The following is an 18,795-nucleotide window of genomic DNA, read 5'->3' on the forward strand; positions in this document are numbered from 1 at the left end:
CTGTCTGTGTGACATGGCCTGTAGGGTTTGGGTGCCATTTTGGGCAGAACCCTGTTGTACAGAGATGGAAAGTGGTTAGAAGAACGAAATAGTTAAAAAAAATAGCTCCTTCCATCTGTCCAAGGCTATTTCTCATTCATTTTCACCTAATGCTGCTCATTCATGATATCATTTGAATCTTTTGGGAAATAATGATTTAAAGTGGACTTCAAATAACAGTGGTGTAAATTACTTAAGTAAAATTACTTGAAAGTACTACTCAAGTAGTTTTTGGGGGTATCTGTACTTTACTATTTCTATTTTTGACAACTTTTACTTTTACTTCACTACATTCCTAAAGAAAATAATGTACTTTTTTAAACGTATTAATACATTTTCCCTGACACCCAAAGTACTCGTTACATTTTGAAATCTTAATCAGGACATGAAAATGGTCTAATTCACACACTTAACAGAGAACATTCCTGGTCATCCCCTGCCTCTGATCTGGCGGACTCACTAAACAGAGAACATACCTGGTCATCCCTACTGCCTCTGATCTGGTGGACTCACTAAACAGAGAACATCCCTGGTCATCCCTACTGCCTCTGATCTGGAGGACTCACTAAACAGAGAACATCCCTGGTCATCCCTACTGCCTCTGATCTGGAGGACTCACTAAACAGAGAACATCCCTGGTCATCCCTACTGCCTCTGATCTGGAGGACTCACTAAACAGAGAACATACCTGGTCATCCCTACTGCCTCTGATCTGGTGGACTCACTAAACAGAGAACATCCCTGGTCATCCCCTGCCTCTGATCTGGTGGACTCACTAAACAGAGAACATCCCTGGTCATCCCTACTGCCTCTGATCTGGTGGACTCACTAAACACATGCTTAATTTGTAAATGATGTCTGAGTGTTGGAGTGTGCTCCTGGCTATCTGTTTTTTTTTTTTACGATACCGCCTGGTTTGCTTAATATAAGGAATTTGAAACGATTGATACTTTTACTTTTACCACTTAAGTATATTTGATCAATTACATTTACTTTTGATACCATTCATGAGGCTTGATACTTAATAAGTATATTTAAAACCAAATAATTTTATACTTTTACTCAAGTAGTATTTTACTGGCTGACTTTCACTTTTACTTGAGTCATTTTCTATTAAGGTATCTTTACTTTTACTCAAGTATGACAATTGGTTACTTTTACCACCCCTGCCTAATAAGCGCACTTTGTATAAATGCAAACCATCGAAATCCTATTCAATTGTTCTAATTTAAACCCCCATCCAGCTAGCGGCGCTGTTGTGTGTTTCCGAGTTTTCTACCCGCTAGAACCAAGGATTTTTCTCAAATTCCTTGACTAGAACACGGAAGTAGATTTGAACACAACACTTCTTGTGTGGGGTCAAGACATATTGACTGAGCTTAATAAACTACTCAACTGAAAATGTCTAAACTACAGTTGTTTCATGTGTTTTTAAATGAGCGCTTAACGGCGGCTGCTATGGAGATTTTCGGAGAAGTTGAGAAAACGGTAGTGGAGTACCAGGAGGAGAATGATCGGCTACGGAGACTGCTTCGGATCACATCGGAGATAAAACTATGTAGAAGAGGTGAGTATATAGTGGCGAGGAGGAATAGTCTACCGTGTCCGGGAGAGACTTCACCGTTAATTTTCTTGATTCAGGTTAACGGAAACGTCGTTTTAAGTAACTAAGCTATTTTTCGTCCTCATTGTCGAACTTAATAAATAATGCACCCTCAATTTAAAAAAACGAATTTACTAGTTATACAATCGTGTAACTAAGAAATTAGCTGGAAGGAAGCTAACAATATTTCTTGTGTTGTAAGGAAACGGTGGCGAAGGATATCATAGCTAATTAACGCGGATCCAAGTTGAGTTCACACACACGATCATTCATGAGGTCTCTAACACACAGAAAGTGATCACACCAATGCACTTTCTCTCCTCAACTTTCACCAACATGCGTTTTCTACGCTGTAGGCCTGTTTTACATTCAGCAGTTAGCAAGAGAAAGCTTTTTCTTTCCCCTAATACGCTATTAGGCCTAGTATTTTTTTAAATGTAGAAATAAATGTCCTAGAGCTTTTCCTGGGATTTCACGAGAAGAGGAATGGCCTATTGTGGAGAGGCTTTGTGTATCCTATAGCCTGTTGCGCACAGGAACAGCTGGACGAGAGAGACTAGTGATGTGTAACCAAAGTAAGAAGCAAAATATTAGATATTAGGCCATTCATTATCTAAATATTAGGGTTGTAGGCTAAATATTCACCTGTCAACGTGCAAGTAAAATAAGTAACCAGATTGTGAAATGGCAGATCTGTAGTGCGTTCCTCCAGGCTGCTCTCTGTCTTTCCCGGGAACGCAAAGCTCCACTATTGATTCACATTTCATTTGAATTGTCACATGCTTTGTAAACAACAGATGTAGACTAACAGTGAAATGCTTACTTCCGGGCCCTTCTCAACAATGCAGAATAGAAACATAATAGTAACACATGGAATAAATTGGTCTACACAATGAGCAATGATCGATTGGCTCTGTGCAGGGTTGCTATGTGCAGGAGTATGAGGAAATGTAGGTAGATATTAGAGGTCGACCGATTATGATTTTTCAACGCCAATACCGATTATTGGAGGACCAAAAAAAGACGATGCCGATTAATTATTATTTTTTATTTGTAATAATGACAATTACAACAATACCTTAATATAATACATCAATAAAGTCAATTTAGCCTCAAATAAATAATGAAACATGTTCAATTTGGTTTAAATAATGCAAAAACAAAGTGTTGGAGAAGAAAGTAAAAGTGCAATATTTGCCATGTAAAATGGCTAACGTTTAAGTTCCTTGCTCAGAACATGAGAACATATGAAAGCTGGTGGTTCCTTTTAACATGAGTCTTCAATATTCCCAGGTAAGGAGTTTTAGGTTGTAGTTATTATAGGAATTATAGGACTATTTCTCTCTATAACATTTGTATTTCATATACCTTTGACTGTTGGATGTATAGGCACTTTAGTATTGCCAGTGTAACAGTATAGCTTCAGTCCCTCTCCTCGCTCCTACCTGGGCTCGACCCAGGAACACATCGACAACAGCCACCCTCGAAGCAGCGTTACGCACGCAGAGCAAGGGGAACAACTACTCCAAGCGAGCGACATCAGAGCGAGTGACGTTCGAAACGCTATTAGCGCGCACCCCGCTAACTAGCTAGCCATTTCACATCGGTTACACCAGCCTAATCTCGGGAGTTGATAGGCTTGAAATCATAAACAGCTCAATGCTTGAAGCACAGCGAAGAGCTGCTGGCAAATGCACGAAAGTGCTGTTTGAATGAATGTGTACAAGTCTGCTGCTGCCTACCACCGCTCAGTCAGACTGCTCTATCAAATCATAGACTTAATTATAACATAATAACACACAGAAATACGAGGCTTTGGTCATTAATATGGTCGAATCCGGAAACTATCATATAGAAAACAAAATGTCTTCTTTCAGTGAAATACGGAACCGTTCCGTATTTTATCTAACGGGTGGCATCTAATCCCTTTATTTGCAAATTATGGTGGAAAATAAGTATTTATTTGAAGTCCATGATCATCTCCTTTGTTTTGTTGCCATTGAGGGAGAGGTTATTTTCCTGGCACCACTCTCCCAGGGCCTTCACCTCCTCCCTGTAGGCTGTCTCGTCATTGTTGGTAATCAAGCCCTCTACTGTTGTGTCGTCTGGAAACTTGATGATTGAGTTGGAGGCGTGCATGGCCACACAGTCATGGGTGAACAGGAAATACAGGAGGGAACTGAGCACGCACCCTTGTGGGGCCCCAGTGTTGAGGATCAACAGAGTGGAGGTGATGTTTCCTACCTTCACCCCCTGGGGGCGGCCCGTCAAAGTCCAGGACCTGGGCTACAAGACAGATTAAATCAAACACGGTGCAATGAGGAATTAATTATTGTTATCAAGTGAATACACAATTATTGTCCGTAGGCTGTAAACTGCAGTGATGTGGGCTAATTTGAATAACCACTCACACCTGTTTTGTGTCATGCCGAACTAACAGCCTTGGCCTGATTATGCAACCATTTTGAATCCTTTGGCGTCTATTCTTGACAGTTTAGCAGGCCACTCATACGGTGTAATGTCTATTTTAGTTGGGATGTAGCCCGGCGTTATGATAGGGACAATATGGCCTTCTCCTTTCCAACTCCACACCTGTTAATGCTGTAGCCTAGTTTACATTAAGCGCGGATCTCTCCTCCAATAGGCTGGTAGTAGGCTAAATAAAATACGTTGAAATAAGTGTCCAACAAGCTTTATTTTTATTTGGTCTGTCTTTTTCCTGGGACTCTGACAGGATCTAAAAGGAGTAGCTGTGGCAGAACAATTAAGACAGACAGGCTCAAGATGTAGCCTATAGCCTAAGTTAGAAGCTAAGTATATTAGCCCATAATTCATAACATCAATATTAAGCTTTAATAGTTCAGTGAAAATGTCCAATCAATGGGGGGGGGGGGGACAATCAGATAATGAAATCATAGGTAGCCTACACTGTGTGCTCATGAGGCTGCGTTGGGCAGGACCACACTCAGTCCCCGTGGGTATTCAGCTCCGAAAGCTGCCCTGTTGTTCACATCTTTTAGCGACAAGAAATGTATCCTACCCTTGGTTACAACAACACAATGCGATTAACTGAAGTGAATCACCTATGTGATTTGAATAACCGCTCAAAAGCCTGGTGTTTTGAATGCATATTCATTTTGAAATAACTGCATCTAGCCTGCCTGATTGGGGCAACCATTTGAATCAGTTATGTGTTTACTCTGCAGTTTAGTCTACAAGGTCCAGGCACATTAGCAGGACAGTAATACATGGTGTATTTTGTCACGATGTATCAGCTAACAGAAACATGCTAATGCAGGGATTTCTAGTGGCGCGCATATGAATTATGATACGGTGTGAGCACACAGGAAGTTGTGTCCATAGTTTTCCACGTTCGTCTTCCGTATTTTTTTAAAAAGCGTTCCAAAATTAGGTGGATAGTCCCAGTCCGTAGTAGATAGTAGTGATGGGAATTCTGACTCTTTTCAGTGAGCCGGCTCTTTTGGCTCCCAAACGGCTCTTTAAAAAAAATATATATATATTTTGTATTTCAAGTCAAACAGTTTGCGATAGTTTGACTATGAATGGTGTTAAAACAATTCTAATTAAATTATTAAATGATACTCTACCTTAACCACAATGTATTTAAAAATGCATTTGGTTTGTTATGAAAAAGTGCATATAAATCTAACCATTCAAAACAGATACAATCTGAACAGCGTAATAGATTATTGCACCTTATCAAAGAAAAATAAATAACAATGTGCAAAATTGCAACATCCCAGTTAAAACATTAAACTGGTCCCTCTTTTCTCTCTCTTCTTTATTACCATGTTATAACCAGCAGCACACAGCAATGCTGACCATGTTTTGCTTTTATGAGAGATTTGCATTCAGAAATGCAAGCTGCCTCATTTTCGAGGGGCTGATGAGGTTTCTTCTCTCAGTAATTATTTGTTCCTTTTTCGAGAAGACCTTCCCAGAGGGAACGGATGTGTCCACTATGCAGAGTCTCTCTGTCATGACTTTAGTAAGCCGTGGGTAGACAGAGGCCTTGTTCTTCCACCAGCTCAGAGGATCTGCAGATCTTAGGTCTCCTCCAAATAGGATCGGACCTCCATTATGACATCAGCTGAGGGATTCCTTCACGCTGCACCCCCAGTTGCTCTCTCGTCAACAGCATCCAAACAGAAGACATTTGTGGCACTACTGCTGGTGCTTCTGCTCCATCTGCTCCCTCTTCTTCCTGTTGCCCTGAGCCAGCTGACTGCTGGGGCTGTCCCTCCCTGCTGCTGAGGTTATTCTTTGAAGAGCCTCATCAATCGCTCTGGCATCAGTGAAGGCTAACTTCTTAAACCTGGGGTCAAGTGCAGCGGTTTCTGATAGCACGCGATTATATTCCATTCTGTGGAACCTTCTGTCCGTTGATGAACATAGGGTGTCCATCAACTCTGGTTACATTTGCTTCTCTCTGGCAGCTGGCTGTGATTCTGGCTGCAGACCCTTACTGGCTGGCTGCAGACCCTTACACAGAAGTATCATTTTTGAGGCTGTCACATAGCTGAAAAGAGAGAACAGTAACTTATTAGTTCAGGTTCATGTTTTGTCTACTGATACTACATTCTCATCTACTGCTCATATATATATATAATAATGGATTAAATAATGATGTAGTAATAACTGCTTACTGTACCTCTCTCCACTGATCTCCACAGTGACCTGCTCAAAGGGTTCCAGGACTGCACACCTCCTCCACCACCTCCCATTCCCCTTGGGTCAGAGCATCAACAGCTGCATTGACAATGGCCAGGGTAGAGATGATGGCATCCTTTGACTCAAGAAACCGCTTCAACATATAAAATGTTGAATTCCACCTTGTAGTGCAGTCTTGTTTAGGCCTCAGCTACGGCATCCCCATCTGGCTTTGTGTAGACTTTAGTTTTTCAGCACCTACTGTGCTCCTGTGGAAGTATTCCACAGCTGCTTTCACTTTGTCCACAGTGGGCTTCATCACCTTCAGAGCATATCTTACTATCAGGTTGATTGTGTGAGCAAGACATGGATGATGGGTCCATTTTAACATGTTCATGGCTTTGGTTATGTTAGCTGCATTGTCGCTAACACAACAGACCACTTTTCCATCTACTTGCCATTCTCTGGCCCCTCTCAACAGTTCCTCTGCCAAGTTCTCTGAGGTGTGTCTGTTGCTGAACTCAAAGCAGTCCAGAAGACAGCTAGACATCTACAAATCTTTAATGAAGTGACATGTAACCGACATGTAAGACGTGGTTACCCTTCATGTCCAGCAGTCAGTGGTAAGGCAAACTGCAGTAGCTTTTTGGACTCTATCCCGCACTGAAGCCTGTGGGCTCTCGTACAGTTGTGAAATAAGTGACTTTGAAAGGGTTTTCCTGCTTGGTAATGTGTACATTGGATTTAGACTATTGCTATAATTTCTTAAAACCTCTGTCCTCCATGATCGAAAATGGCTGGAAATCGGTGGCAATAATTTTAGCTAATGCAATATCAATTTGGCCTTGTTTTGCTACAGACATAGACTCTGGCATAAACTGGTCCATAGAAGACTGTGTTGCTGTGGGTCGTGGAGTAGGCCTACTTGACTGAGTGGATACATCTCCACGGGTGGAGGTGCTGGCTCCACCACCATCACTAGCAGGCCCCCTAGTTTCTCAAAGCTCCACTACAGCTAGCTTCACAGTTGGGTGCACAGTTTGCATATGCCGGTGTTGGTTGTGCGTAGAACCGACTTTATATGAGATTTTGTTTTGGCAAATTCTACACTGTGCTCTAACATTGTCTACATTATTAAAATGCATCCAAATGCTACTGTGCTGCTGACTCATTTTCCAGCTGTTGTTTTCACAGCTGTCCTTCCTCTCTCTCCTCAGCTGCTAAGTGTGTGACTGTGAGTGTGTTGGCTCGGACCTCCCTCACGCATCTTTGGTTCATTGGTTGACACTGTGGGTCTGATTGACAGGAACAACAGGTGAGGCTGTTAGTCTGAGTAGACAGTCAGAATAAATGCTTGAGCATTTAGGCCTATATTATTATTTATTTAATTTTCGTTCTTTTAATTTGTTAATTCTATTAATTTAAATCTTTTGATTATTCATATCTTATTTTTTTATTTATTTTATAAATAGATTCGGCTCTTCTGATATTGCTTGCCGGCTCCCAACGTTAACCTACAAGAGCCGGCTCCCAACGTTAACCTACAAGAGCCGGCTCCCAACGTTAACCTACAAGAGCCGGCTCCCAACGTTAACCTACAAGAGCCGGCTCCCAACGTTAACCTTCAAGAGCCGGCTCCCAACGTTAACCTTCAAGAGCCGGCTCCCAACGTTAACCTACAGGAGCCGGCTCCCAACGTTAACCTACAGGAGCCGGCTCCCAACGTTAACCTACAGGAGCCGGCTCCCAACGTTAACCTACAGGAGCCGGCTCCCAACGTTAACCTACAGGAGCCGGGTCCCAACGTTAACCTACAGGAGCCGGCTCCCAACGTTAACCTACAAGAGCCGGCTCCCAACGTTAACCTTCAAGAGCCGGCTCCCAACGTTAACCTTCAAGAGCCGGCTCCCAACGTTAACCTACAGGAGCCGGCTCCCAACGTTAACCTACAGGAGCCGGCTCCCAACGTTAACCTACAGGAGCCGGCTCCCAACGTTAACCTACAGGAGCCGGCTCCCAACGTTAACCTACAGGAGCCGGCTCCCAACGTTAACCTACAGGAGCCGGCTCCCAACGTTAACCTACAGGAGCCGGCTCCCAACGTTAACCTACAGGAGCCGGCTCCCAACGTTAACCTACAGGAGCCGGCTCCCAACGTTAACCTACAGGAGCCGGCTCCCAACGTTAACCTACAGGAGCCGGCTCCCAACGTTAACCTACAAGAGCCGGCTCCCAACGTTAACCTACAGGAGCCGGCTCCCAACGTTAACCTACAGGAGCCGGCTCCCAACGTTAACCTACAGGAGCCGGCTCTTAGAACCGACTCGTTTGCGAACGACCAATCACTATTAGATAGAGCGGTGCGCCCCACCCGCCTTTGGGGAAAACAACCTGTGGTTACCTAGGTTACCCCGTTGTCTCACAGCAAAAAAAAACATTTTCAAACACAATGTTCTTGTATGCTTGTTTAAGTCAATTACAAAACTACATTTTAAGAGAAATATGTCTAAACATGTCTAAAAAAAATACTTTTCAGTATTGCTCCAGAGCGTTCTCACTACTTAGAAAAACGAAATATTGTAGGGCTTCCCTCATGCCCCCTTTTCATGACGGTGCTAGCAGCAGAGTGAGTGCTAGCTAGCAACCGCCCGGAACATTTAGATGGCCAAGACCAACAACACAAACAGACGGACTACTGTATACAGCTACAAGTAGTGAATGTCGTTACAGACGGTCTATACTCAACAAGTTAAATGTCTTACCTGTGATGAAATGTTTTCCACATACATAGCTAGCTATGTGTAGTCATACTTGTGTAGCCTACTTGTGTAGCCTACTTGGCTCCCCACAATTTCCCACTCTCTCACGCAGAATAGCCTGAAGCCACAGTGCTTTTCTCACGTGCGCAGTAGCATTAGGTTGGGATTTTTGACATGATTATGTGTACTGTACATTAAACAACACAGCAGCTTTTCGCCATGTTTTGTTTCTGTATTACAAACAATCTAATTGTCACTGGGGGTCAATGGGAAATAATGTTTGTTTTCCCCCATTAGTGGCCGTGCTCGAGGGGAATTCCTTATTATTTATTACTTCAATCCGAATTTCAGAAAAATTGGTCACAGAATTTCTGCAATTCAATTGGCCACAATGTGAAATCATAGTAGTCACAAAGCCCTGTTGGGTCACCTGATACTGTCCTCCCTTCCACTGGCATACTGTTATGGAGGTCAATGCAAATAGCCCGAGTAGCCATTTGATTAGCTATTCAGGAGTCTTATAGCTTGGGGGTAGAAGCCATTAAGAAACCTTTTGGACTTCGACTTGGTGCTCCGGTACCGCTTGCCGTGCGGTAGTAGAGAGAACAGTCTATGACTAGGGTGTCAACGCCTGGTATAGAGGTCCTGGATGGGAGGAAGCTCGGCCCCAGTGATGTACTGGGCCGTACGAACTACCCTCTTTAGTGCGATTGGAGGCCGAGCAGTTGCCGTACCAGGCGGCGATGCAACCAGTCAGGATGCGCTCAATGGTGCAGCTGTATAACTTTTTGAGGATCTGAGGACCCATGTCAAATCGTTTCAGTCTCCTGAGGGGGAGTAGCCGTTGGCTTGCCCTCTTCAAGACTGTCTTGGTGTGTTTGGACCATGATAGTTCATTGGTGATGTGAATACCAAAGAACTTGAAGCTCTCAACCTGCTCAATTGCAGCCCCGTTGATGGGAATGGGGGCGTGCTCGGTCCTCTTTTTCCTGTAGTCATGTTTTTTGCCATTGTATTTTTACATTAAATCCATAAAAAAATTATCATATTGTAATTGTTGTGGAAAAAACAACCATCAAATTGGTTTAAGATCTCAAGCTCATTCAATTGAGAAAAAATATTTTCTTCTGTAAACACCAGGTTCTTCAGATAGTACTTTTAAGACGGTCCCTTAGCAGTGAGCACAAGCATTTCCCCATTTGAAACCAATATAAAGTAACTTTATGAAAACAGAATTGAACGGCGAAAGCAAACGGTGTAGCTTGGTCTCTACCGTCATCTGATTCTACACATCACTTTCATCATCGTAGGACCTTCCGTCGAAGAGGTATTGTCGAGGGAAATACGAATATCAATATCCAAAGTGAAAACAGTGCAGGGACAACGTAGTATTACTGTCTGGAGTCTCTGATTTTATTGTTTACCCTTGGTTGTACAGATATCTACTGCAGCTCTGATCCTCCACATACAACACCCATTCTGCCAGTCACATTCTTTTAAAGGTCCCCAAAGCAGACACATCCCTGGGTCGCTGCTCTTTTCAGTTCATAGCAGCTAGCGACTGGAACGAGCTGCAACAAACACTCAAACTGGACAGTTTTATCTCATTCGAAGACTCAATCATGGACACTCTTACCGGCAGTTGTGGCTGCTTTGTGTAATGTATTGTTGTCTCTACCTTCTTGCTGTTGTCTTTGCCCAATAATGTTTGTACCAAGTTTTGTGTTGCTACCATGTTGTTGTCATGTCATGTTGTGTTGCTACCATGTTGTTGTCATGTCATGTTGTGTTGCTACCATGTTGTTGTCATGTTGTGTTGCTACCATGTTGTTGTCATGTTGTGTTGCTACCATGTTGTTGTCATGTTGTGTTGCTACCATGTTGTTGTCATGTTGTGTTGTTACCATGTTGTTGTCATGTTGTGTTGCTACCATGTTGTTGTCATGTTGTGTTGCTACCATGTTGTTGTCATGTTGTGTTGCTACCGTGTTGTTGTCATGTTGTGTTGCTACCATGTTGTTGCCATGTTGTGTTGCTACCATGTTGTTGTCATGTTGTGTTGCTACCGTGTTGTTGTCATGTTGTGTTGCTACCATGTTGTTGTCATGTAGTGTTGCTACCATGTTGTTGCCATGTTGTGTTGCTACCATGTTGTTGTCATGTTGTGTTGCTACCATGTTGTTGTCATGTTGTGTTGCTACCGTGTTGTTGTCATGTTGTGTTGCTACCGTGTTGTTGTCATGTTGTGTTGCTACCATGTTGTTGCCATGTTGTGTTGCTACCATGTTGTTGTCATGTTGTGTTGCTACCATGTTGTTGTCATGTTGTGTTGCTACCGTGTTGTTGTCATGTTGTGTTGCTACCTTGTTGTTGTCATGTTGTGTTGCTACCATGTTGTGTTGTTGTCATGTTGTGTTGCTACCATGTTGTGTTGTTGTCATGTTGTGTTGCTACCATGTTGTGTTGTTTCTTTAGGTCTCTCTTTATGTAGTGTTGAGTTTTCTCTCTTGTCGTGATGTGTGTTTTGTACTATATTTATATTTAATTATTTTTAATCCCAGCCCCTTTCCCCACAGGAGGCCTTTTGCGTTTTGGTAGGCTGTCATTGTAAATACGAATTTCTTCTTAACTGACTTGCCTAGTTAAATAAAATGACTAAATAAATAAAGGTTACATTTAAATAAAATACAGGCAGGTGCTCTAGCTCCAGCACAACAGGATATTATCCATCGTAATACAGAGCCATGCCACAATCATTTTACTATTATACAACAGGATATTATCCACCGTAATACAGAGCCATGCCACAATCATTTTACTATTATACAACAGGATATTATCCACCCTAATACAGAGCCATGCCACAATCATTTTACTATTATACAACAGGATATTATCCACCCTAATGCAGAGCCATGCCCCAATCATTTTACTATTATACAACTGGGTATTATCCACCGTAATGCAGAGCCATGCCACAATCATTTTACCATTATACAACAGGATATTATCCACCGTAATGCAGAGCCATGCCACAATCATTTTACCATTATACAACAGGATATTATCCACCGTAATGCAGAGCCATGCCACAATCATTTTACCATTATACAACAGGATATTATCCACCGTAATGCAGAGCCATGCCACAATAATTTTACTATTATACAACTGGGTATTATCCACCGTAATGCAGAGCCATGCCACAATCATTTTACCATTATACAACAGGATATTATCCACCGTAATACAGAGCCATTGTAAAGGCAGTCAATGTTGTTCTCCCCCTTAGACGAGAAGGAGCATGGATAGGACCAAGATGCGGATTGAGGGAAATAAGCCATCTTTTAATGAAGAACAGCAAACAAGACACTACAAACTACAAAACAACAAACTAACAAACCTTCAACCGTCCTGTGTGGCCCAAACACTGACACAGGAACAAACACCCACAAAACACCAGTGAAACCCTGGCTGCCTTTGTATGACTCTCAATTAGAGACAAACAATACACACCTGTCTCTAATTGAGAATCATACCAGGCCGAACACAAAACCCCACATAGAAATACAAACATAGACAAACCCACCCAACTCACGCCCTGACCAACTAAAATGAATACAAAACAAAGGAAAACAGGTCAGGAACGTGACAGCCATGACACAATCATTTTACTATTATACAACTGGGTATTATCCACCGTAATGCAGAGCCATGCCACAATCATTTTACCATTATACAACAGGATATTATCCACCGTAATGCAGAGCCATGACACAATCATATTACCATTATACAACAGGATATTATCCACCGTAATGCAGAGCCATGCCACAATAATTTTACCATTATACAACAGGATATTATCCACCGTAATACAGAGCCATGCCACAATCATTTTACCATTATACAACAGGATATTCAAGTCACCAACAGACTGGACACAGCAGGTTATAAACCCACAATAACACACGTTATTAAACCAATACAGTGTCATAGGAAGTGTGACTCACGATGACTAACAATTCAAAAATACGACTGAACAAAATGGCTTCTTCTCTTCTTATTATCAGGAAGTAATTGAAAAATCGTTCTAGTCTTTCAATCATTGATTTTAAATTCGAATTGACCCCCAACAATGATGTCTAAAGGCTTTATCGATGACCTCTGCTCCTCCTCTCCTTCCCTCCAGAGTCCCTGCAGCTCTCTGTCTCTGAAGAGGAGGTTCCCCCCGAGCAGCAGCACTGTGAGCAGGAGTGGAGCCCCAGTCTGGGGCAGGAGGACCCAGAGACCATACAGATTAAAGAGGAACAGGAGGATCTCAGGACCAGTCAGGAGGAAGAGCAGCTTCAAGGGCTCTTTGATACTGAAAACTCCATATTCACTCCTCCCTGTGTGAAACGTGAATGTGATCAGGACCCACATTGGTCCTTGACTCTTCCCCAAACCCAGACTGTGGAGAACCGAGAGAGAGACTCTAAACCAGTGGATCTCACACCCTTTGGAATTGTGACCCACCTAAAGGGTTCAAAAATTCCCTGTGACCCTCCAGATAATCAGAACAATGCCTACAGCCGCAGCTCAGCTGTAAGCAGAAACCCAGTAGGACTTGACAGCAGCCCACCATTGGATCTGAACCCACCAATGGGGGAACTCTGCACCTGCCCCTTTTGTGGCAAGAACTTCAAACAAAAAGGACATCTGTCCATGCACATGAGGATTCACACAGGAGAGAAACCTTTTAGCTGTGGTGACTGTGGTAAGAGCTTTATTCAAAAGGGGGACCTAAGAAGGCATATCCTGACTCACACAGGAGAGAAACCATTTAGCTGTAATTTTTGCTGTAAAAGCTTTAGTCAAAAGGGGGACCTAAGGAGGCATATACTGACTCACACAGGAGAGAAACCACATGGCTGCTCCGTCTGCGGTAGAACGTTCATTCGTAAGGCTCATCTGCTGAAGCACGTGAACAACGTCCACAAAGAAAGAAAACAGGATGGAAACTAATGAGGACAAAGATCTCTTGTCAGAAGATGGAAATAACAGGCAGGATTTGGACAACACTCGTAGGAAAACAAATCAACTCTGGATCATTTCATGCTTTGGGTTTCAGATAAATAGAGGCGTGATCAAGTTATGTCTTTCAACATTCTATGTAAATAAAGTTTGATTTGATTCGAATGATGATGTAATGATTAAACATAACACAGTATTGTAGGAAGCTCGCCGGTCTGCTGTTCAGTCTGTTGATGTTTTCACGTTATTAGAAACAGGAATTCCTGGTCCTTTTATTTAGAATGTCTCCCAGGGGATGAGAGAATGGTCAGACTGATGTTATTTAGACATTAAAACAAAGTGCACCCTGCATCCCACTGCTGGCTTGCTTCTGAAGCTAAGCAGGGTTGGTCCTGGTCAGTCCCTTGATGGGAGACCAGATGCTGCAGGAAGTGATGATGGAGGGCCAGTAAGAGGCACCCTTTCCTCTGGTCTAAAAAAATATCCCAATGCCCCAGGGCAGTGATTGGGGACATTGCCCCATCTATGGTGCCGTCTTTCGGATGGGACGTTAAACGGGTGTCCTGACTGTCTGTGGTCACTAACGATCCCATGGGACTTATTGTAGGAGTAGGGGTGTTAACCCTGGTGTCCTGACTGTATTCCCACTCTGGCCCTCATACCATCATGGCCACCCAATCCTCCACAGCTTCCAATTGGCTCATTCATCTCCTCTCCCCTGTAACTATTCCCCAGGTCGTTGCTGTAAATGACAATGCGTTCTCAGTCAACTTACCTGGTAAAGTAAGGGATTAAAGAAAACGTGTACTTTCCAGAAATGACTGAATCTCCCATCTGTTCAGCAGTATTTCTCATCAATTGTCTTAATGCTGCTCATTCCTGATATTGTTTGAATCTTTTCAAAAGTGTTTTTCCAGACCCAATTCAATAACATTCTTTTCAATCTAATGATAAAAGCATTCTGAGATATAGTGCCTCCTGTGAAAAGATAAACGGCGTGCTCGACCTTATAAGAATCTTAAATCGGACACTGGATCCTCGTGTATATAATTCAAAGAACAGAGATAGGACAGCACTACGGTAAATAAACTTAAATGGACTTTTTTTTTTATGTGGCGCATGAACGTTTCGGTTATGAGGCCTTTCTTCAGCGTCCAAGTCGATGGCAATCAATGTTACAACGACTATACGACGCAGGCGTGCGTAATTCTAAATTTCCAATCGGTATTGTCCCAGCGAGATCCCAGCAGAGGGAGCTGTGGGGGAAACCATGACAATCACATAAAGACAGACTCACAATGCAAATGCTTTATGATGTCACTATGATGTCATTACCTGTCACTATGATGTCATTACCTGTCACTGATGTCATTTCCTGTCACTATGCTGTCATTTCCTGTCACTATGATGTCATTACCTGTCATTTTGAAGTCATTACCTGAATGTCTGGCCTATCTAGAACCTACTATTAAAAAAAATAAAAGAACATTCCTCATTTGAGGTCTGCTGGGGCAAAAGGTCTTGCTGGGGCAAAAGTGACCAAGTGATCTATCCAAACTGTCTCTCTTTGGAGAAGTAATGCCTCTCAACCCCTAGGTGTCGCCTTCACCTATCCAATGCCCATATAACCTAAGCCACTTAGTTCATGATCATGGCTGTTGAAATGCCTGGCGACAGGTGATTTCTTTCCTCATGGTTCTGAATGGAGCTCTTTATGCTCAGATATCCTCGTCTTAAGTTCATGTTTGGTCTTACCCACATAATAAAAGTTACAGGAACACTTACGGAGATATAACAACATATTTCATGTTACATGTTATTCTACCTCAAACCTTTATCCTCCCACCTGAATGGGGAGTTCCCTCTGATCACGGCGTAACAGTGGACACAGTTGTGACAAGGGAAATTACCATCCGGAATAATAAAAACTTGTTTCTTCGACATATCTGACCTTACTAAACAATCCCATAAACGTGAGTCTCTTCTAGCAATACCTTGGGGAGGATTCAAACGCTTTACCAAAGCTGTTGTCACTGTGTAGTAAGTGCTCACTGTCACTTCTGTCCCAAGCCGTTGTCAGGGATACCCGTTGTCAGGGATACCTGTGTTACAATGTCTTCTTATCTTTCCTCGTTTTAAAATTATCAATATTTTTATGTTATTTTACAGTTCAATACAACAATAAAACACAGTGTACAAAACATTAAGAACACCTGCTGTTTCCATGACATAGACTGACCAGGTGAATCCAGGTAAAAGCTTTGATCCCTTATTGATGTCACTTGTTAAATCCATTTCAATCAGTGTCGATGAAGGAGAGGAGACGGGTTAAAGAAGGATTTTTAAGCCTTTAGACATGGATTGTATATGTGTGCCATTCAAAGGGTGAATGGGCAAGACAAAAGAGGGTGAATGGGCAAGACAAAAGATTTAAGTGCCTTTGAACGAGGTATGGTAGTAGGTACCAGGCGCACCGGTTTGTGTCAAGAACTGCAACACCGATGGGTTTTTCACGCGCAAACAGTTTCCCGTTTGTATCAAGAATGGTCCACCACCCAAAGGACATCCAGCCAACTTGACACAACTGTGGAAAGAATTGGAGTCAGCATGGGACAGCATCCCTGTATTCTGATGGCAAACGAGTGGGGGGGGGGGGGGGGGGGGGGGGGGGGGGGGGGGTGCAAAGAAATATTAGAAAGGTGTTCCTGATAAGATTACTTAAGAGCAGACTCTGAGCAGCCAAAGAGAGCAAGTTCTGGGTCAGGTTCAATGGCCCTCTCATACACCATTGAATACCAGTCAAAAAAGTTCACACAGAAGTGATTTAGTAGGGCGCGGAGCCAAAACAAACGAGTCAATAAAGCACTTTGAGGTTTTACACCCGTCAACCTGGAGGTAAATTCTATGCAGTTTAGTAATGAAGTCTGTGCATGACCTTGTATTGGTATCAATTGATATCTTGTGGCATTGATGGAACAAGGGTGAATATCTACACAGTCATCCAACGATCTCAATATTCAACTCTTCACCCCAGGTCTCCTTGAGATGACTAGTAGAGGCCTCTGGATAGTTGGAATACAAACTGGGAGATTAGGTCAGAGACGAAAGAGGAAGTGAGACACCCCACTCTCTGTTTTTTTTTAATTTTCTGGTTCAATGAAAGACAATGAACTAAGTCGACTAGACCCAGCTGCTATTGCATTGGCGTCTATGGGAGACCCAGCCGGTTAAGTAGACCGAAACAGCATCTTTTTCTTTTTTCAACGGTGAACTACTTGATCTTCATTTATCCACCATCTGTAACAGGTCATACTTCATTATACAAACTGGGAGGCGAGGTATTTCGAGTTGGGAGGGTGCTGTAACCGGTCATAAAATGTATTTTGTACAGGGAGGTTTTCAAAGTTTGGAATTTTCCTTTTCAGATAGTGTCTGACTTGTAAATAGCATAATATTTTAAATTAGGGAGTTCAAATGTGTTCTTTAACTGGTTATATTATGCAAATTGCTTCTCTATGAATACGTCTTAAATTGTTACCAGCCACTTCTCCCTCCATTCAACATACACCTTATCATAGCAAGGTGGAACAGAAGGACAATTGAAACATATTGGAGTGCATACAGAGGTATTCAACATACCTTATCAGACCAAGGTGGAACAGAAGGACAATTGAAACATATTGGAGTGCATACATATTCAACATACCTTATCAGACCAAGGTGGAACAGAAGGACAATTGAAACATATTGGAGTGCATACATATTCAACATACCTTATCAGAGGTATTGTAGGTGTTTTTGTTTTTTTATGGCCGTGTTGTTCTTTCTGCATTTTGTATTTTGTATTTTTATTTTGATCTGTGTATTTTCTGTATTTTCTGTCATTCAGGGCTCATCTGTAAAAGAGACCTTGGTCTCAGTATGACTCCCTGATAAAATAAAGGTTAAATGAATTTGGAAAAAAAGCTCACCTCATAAACATGTTTAATAATAGAATAATATATATATGCCATTTAGCACATGATTTTATCCAAAGCAACTTCAACAATCGTGCATGAATTACAAACGCCATGCTCTACCAAATAAACTACAAAGGACCACTTGTTAATCTGGGTTAGAATTCTTACAGAATTTATTAAAACAAAGTTATTGCCTGTCAGTTTGTTTGGGCACTCTGCTTTGGAGAAAAGCATGGCTGGAAGAGAGGAATTTGTTGCGATCCTGACTTCCATATTTAGCCACAGGGAGGAGTCGGTATCTAACACATCAGGGAAACAAAAAAATAATTAATCCTAGATCCGCCTATTACTTGCTGGAACTGTTTCCCCTCGTGTAGTTATCTATTCCATTATTAATGTTCTGGACCTTGTAGTAAAACGCCTGATTATATAAAAATATTGATATTTTTTAAATATGCTTTCAAGAAATCGCCTTGCGTTTTATCTGAGAGTATTTCCCATAACCTTATGCTGCTCATTCATGATGTTGATTTCATCTCATATAGATTCGATTCCTGATTAATAATTGATTCTCCCAGATCCTCCTATTCTTATGATAACCACTGTTTGTCTACATGTGGTCATCGTTCTACTCTACTACTGGTCTGTAGGCTGCCTTGCACAGTAATCCTCCTCTTCGTCAACATCTGTTCTAGAACCAAGGAGTTTTCTACACTTCTTTGAGTAGAACACGGGATGGTGGATTGAC

At 42.2% G+C, this 18,795-nt stretch overlaps 1 protein-coding gene across 1 annotated transcript; it reads left to right on the forward strand.

Annotated features, from left to right (window-relative positions):
* Positions 1-188: 188 nt before the first annotated feature.
* Positions 189-16,727, forward strand: LOC129835772 (chorion transcription factor Cf2-like). The gene is made up of 2 exons (XM_055901554.1): positions 189-1,606; positions 13,265-16,727. Exons 1-2 carry the CDS (start codon positions 1,441-1,443, stop codon positions 14,077-14,079), a joined length of 981 nt encoding a protein of 326 aa, XP_055757529.1. The 5' UTR covers positions 189-1,440; the 3' UTR covers positions 14,080-16,727.
* Positions 16,728-18,795: the final 2,068 nt, after the last annotated feature.

Source organism: Salvelinus fontinalis, chromosome 36, assembly GCF_029448725.1.
Source record: "Salvelinus fontinalis isolate EN_2023a chromosome 36, ASM2944872v1, whole genome shotgun sequence".
Classification (NCBI taxonomy): domain Eukaryota; kingdom Metazoa; phylum Chordata; class Actinopteri; order Salmoniformes; family Salmonidae; genus Salvelinus; species Salvelinus fontinalis.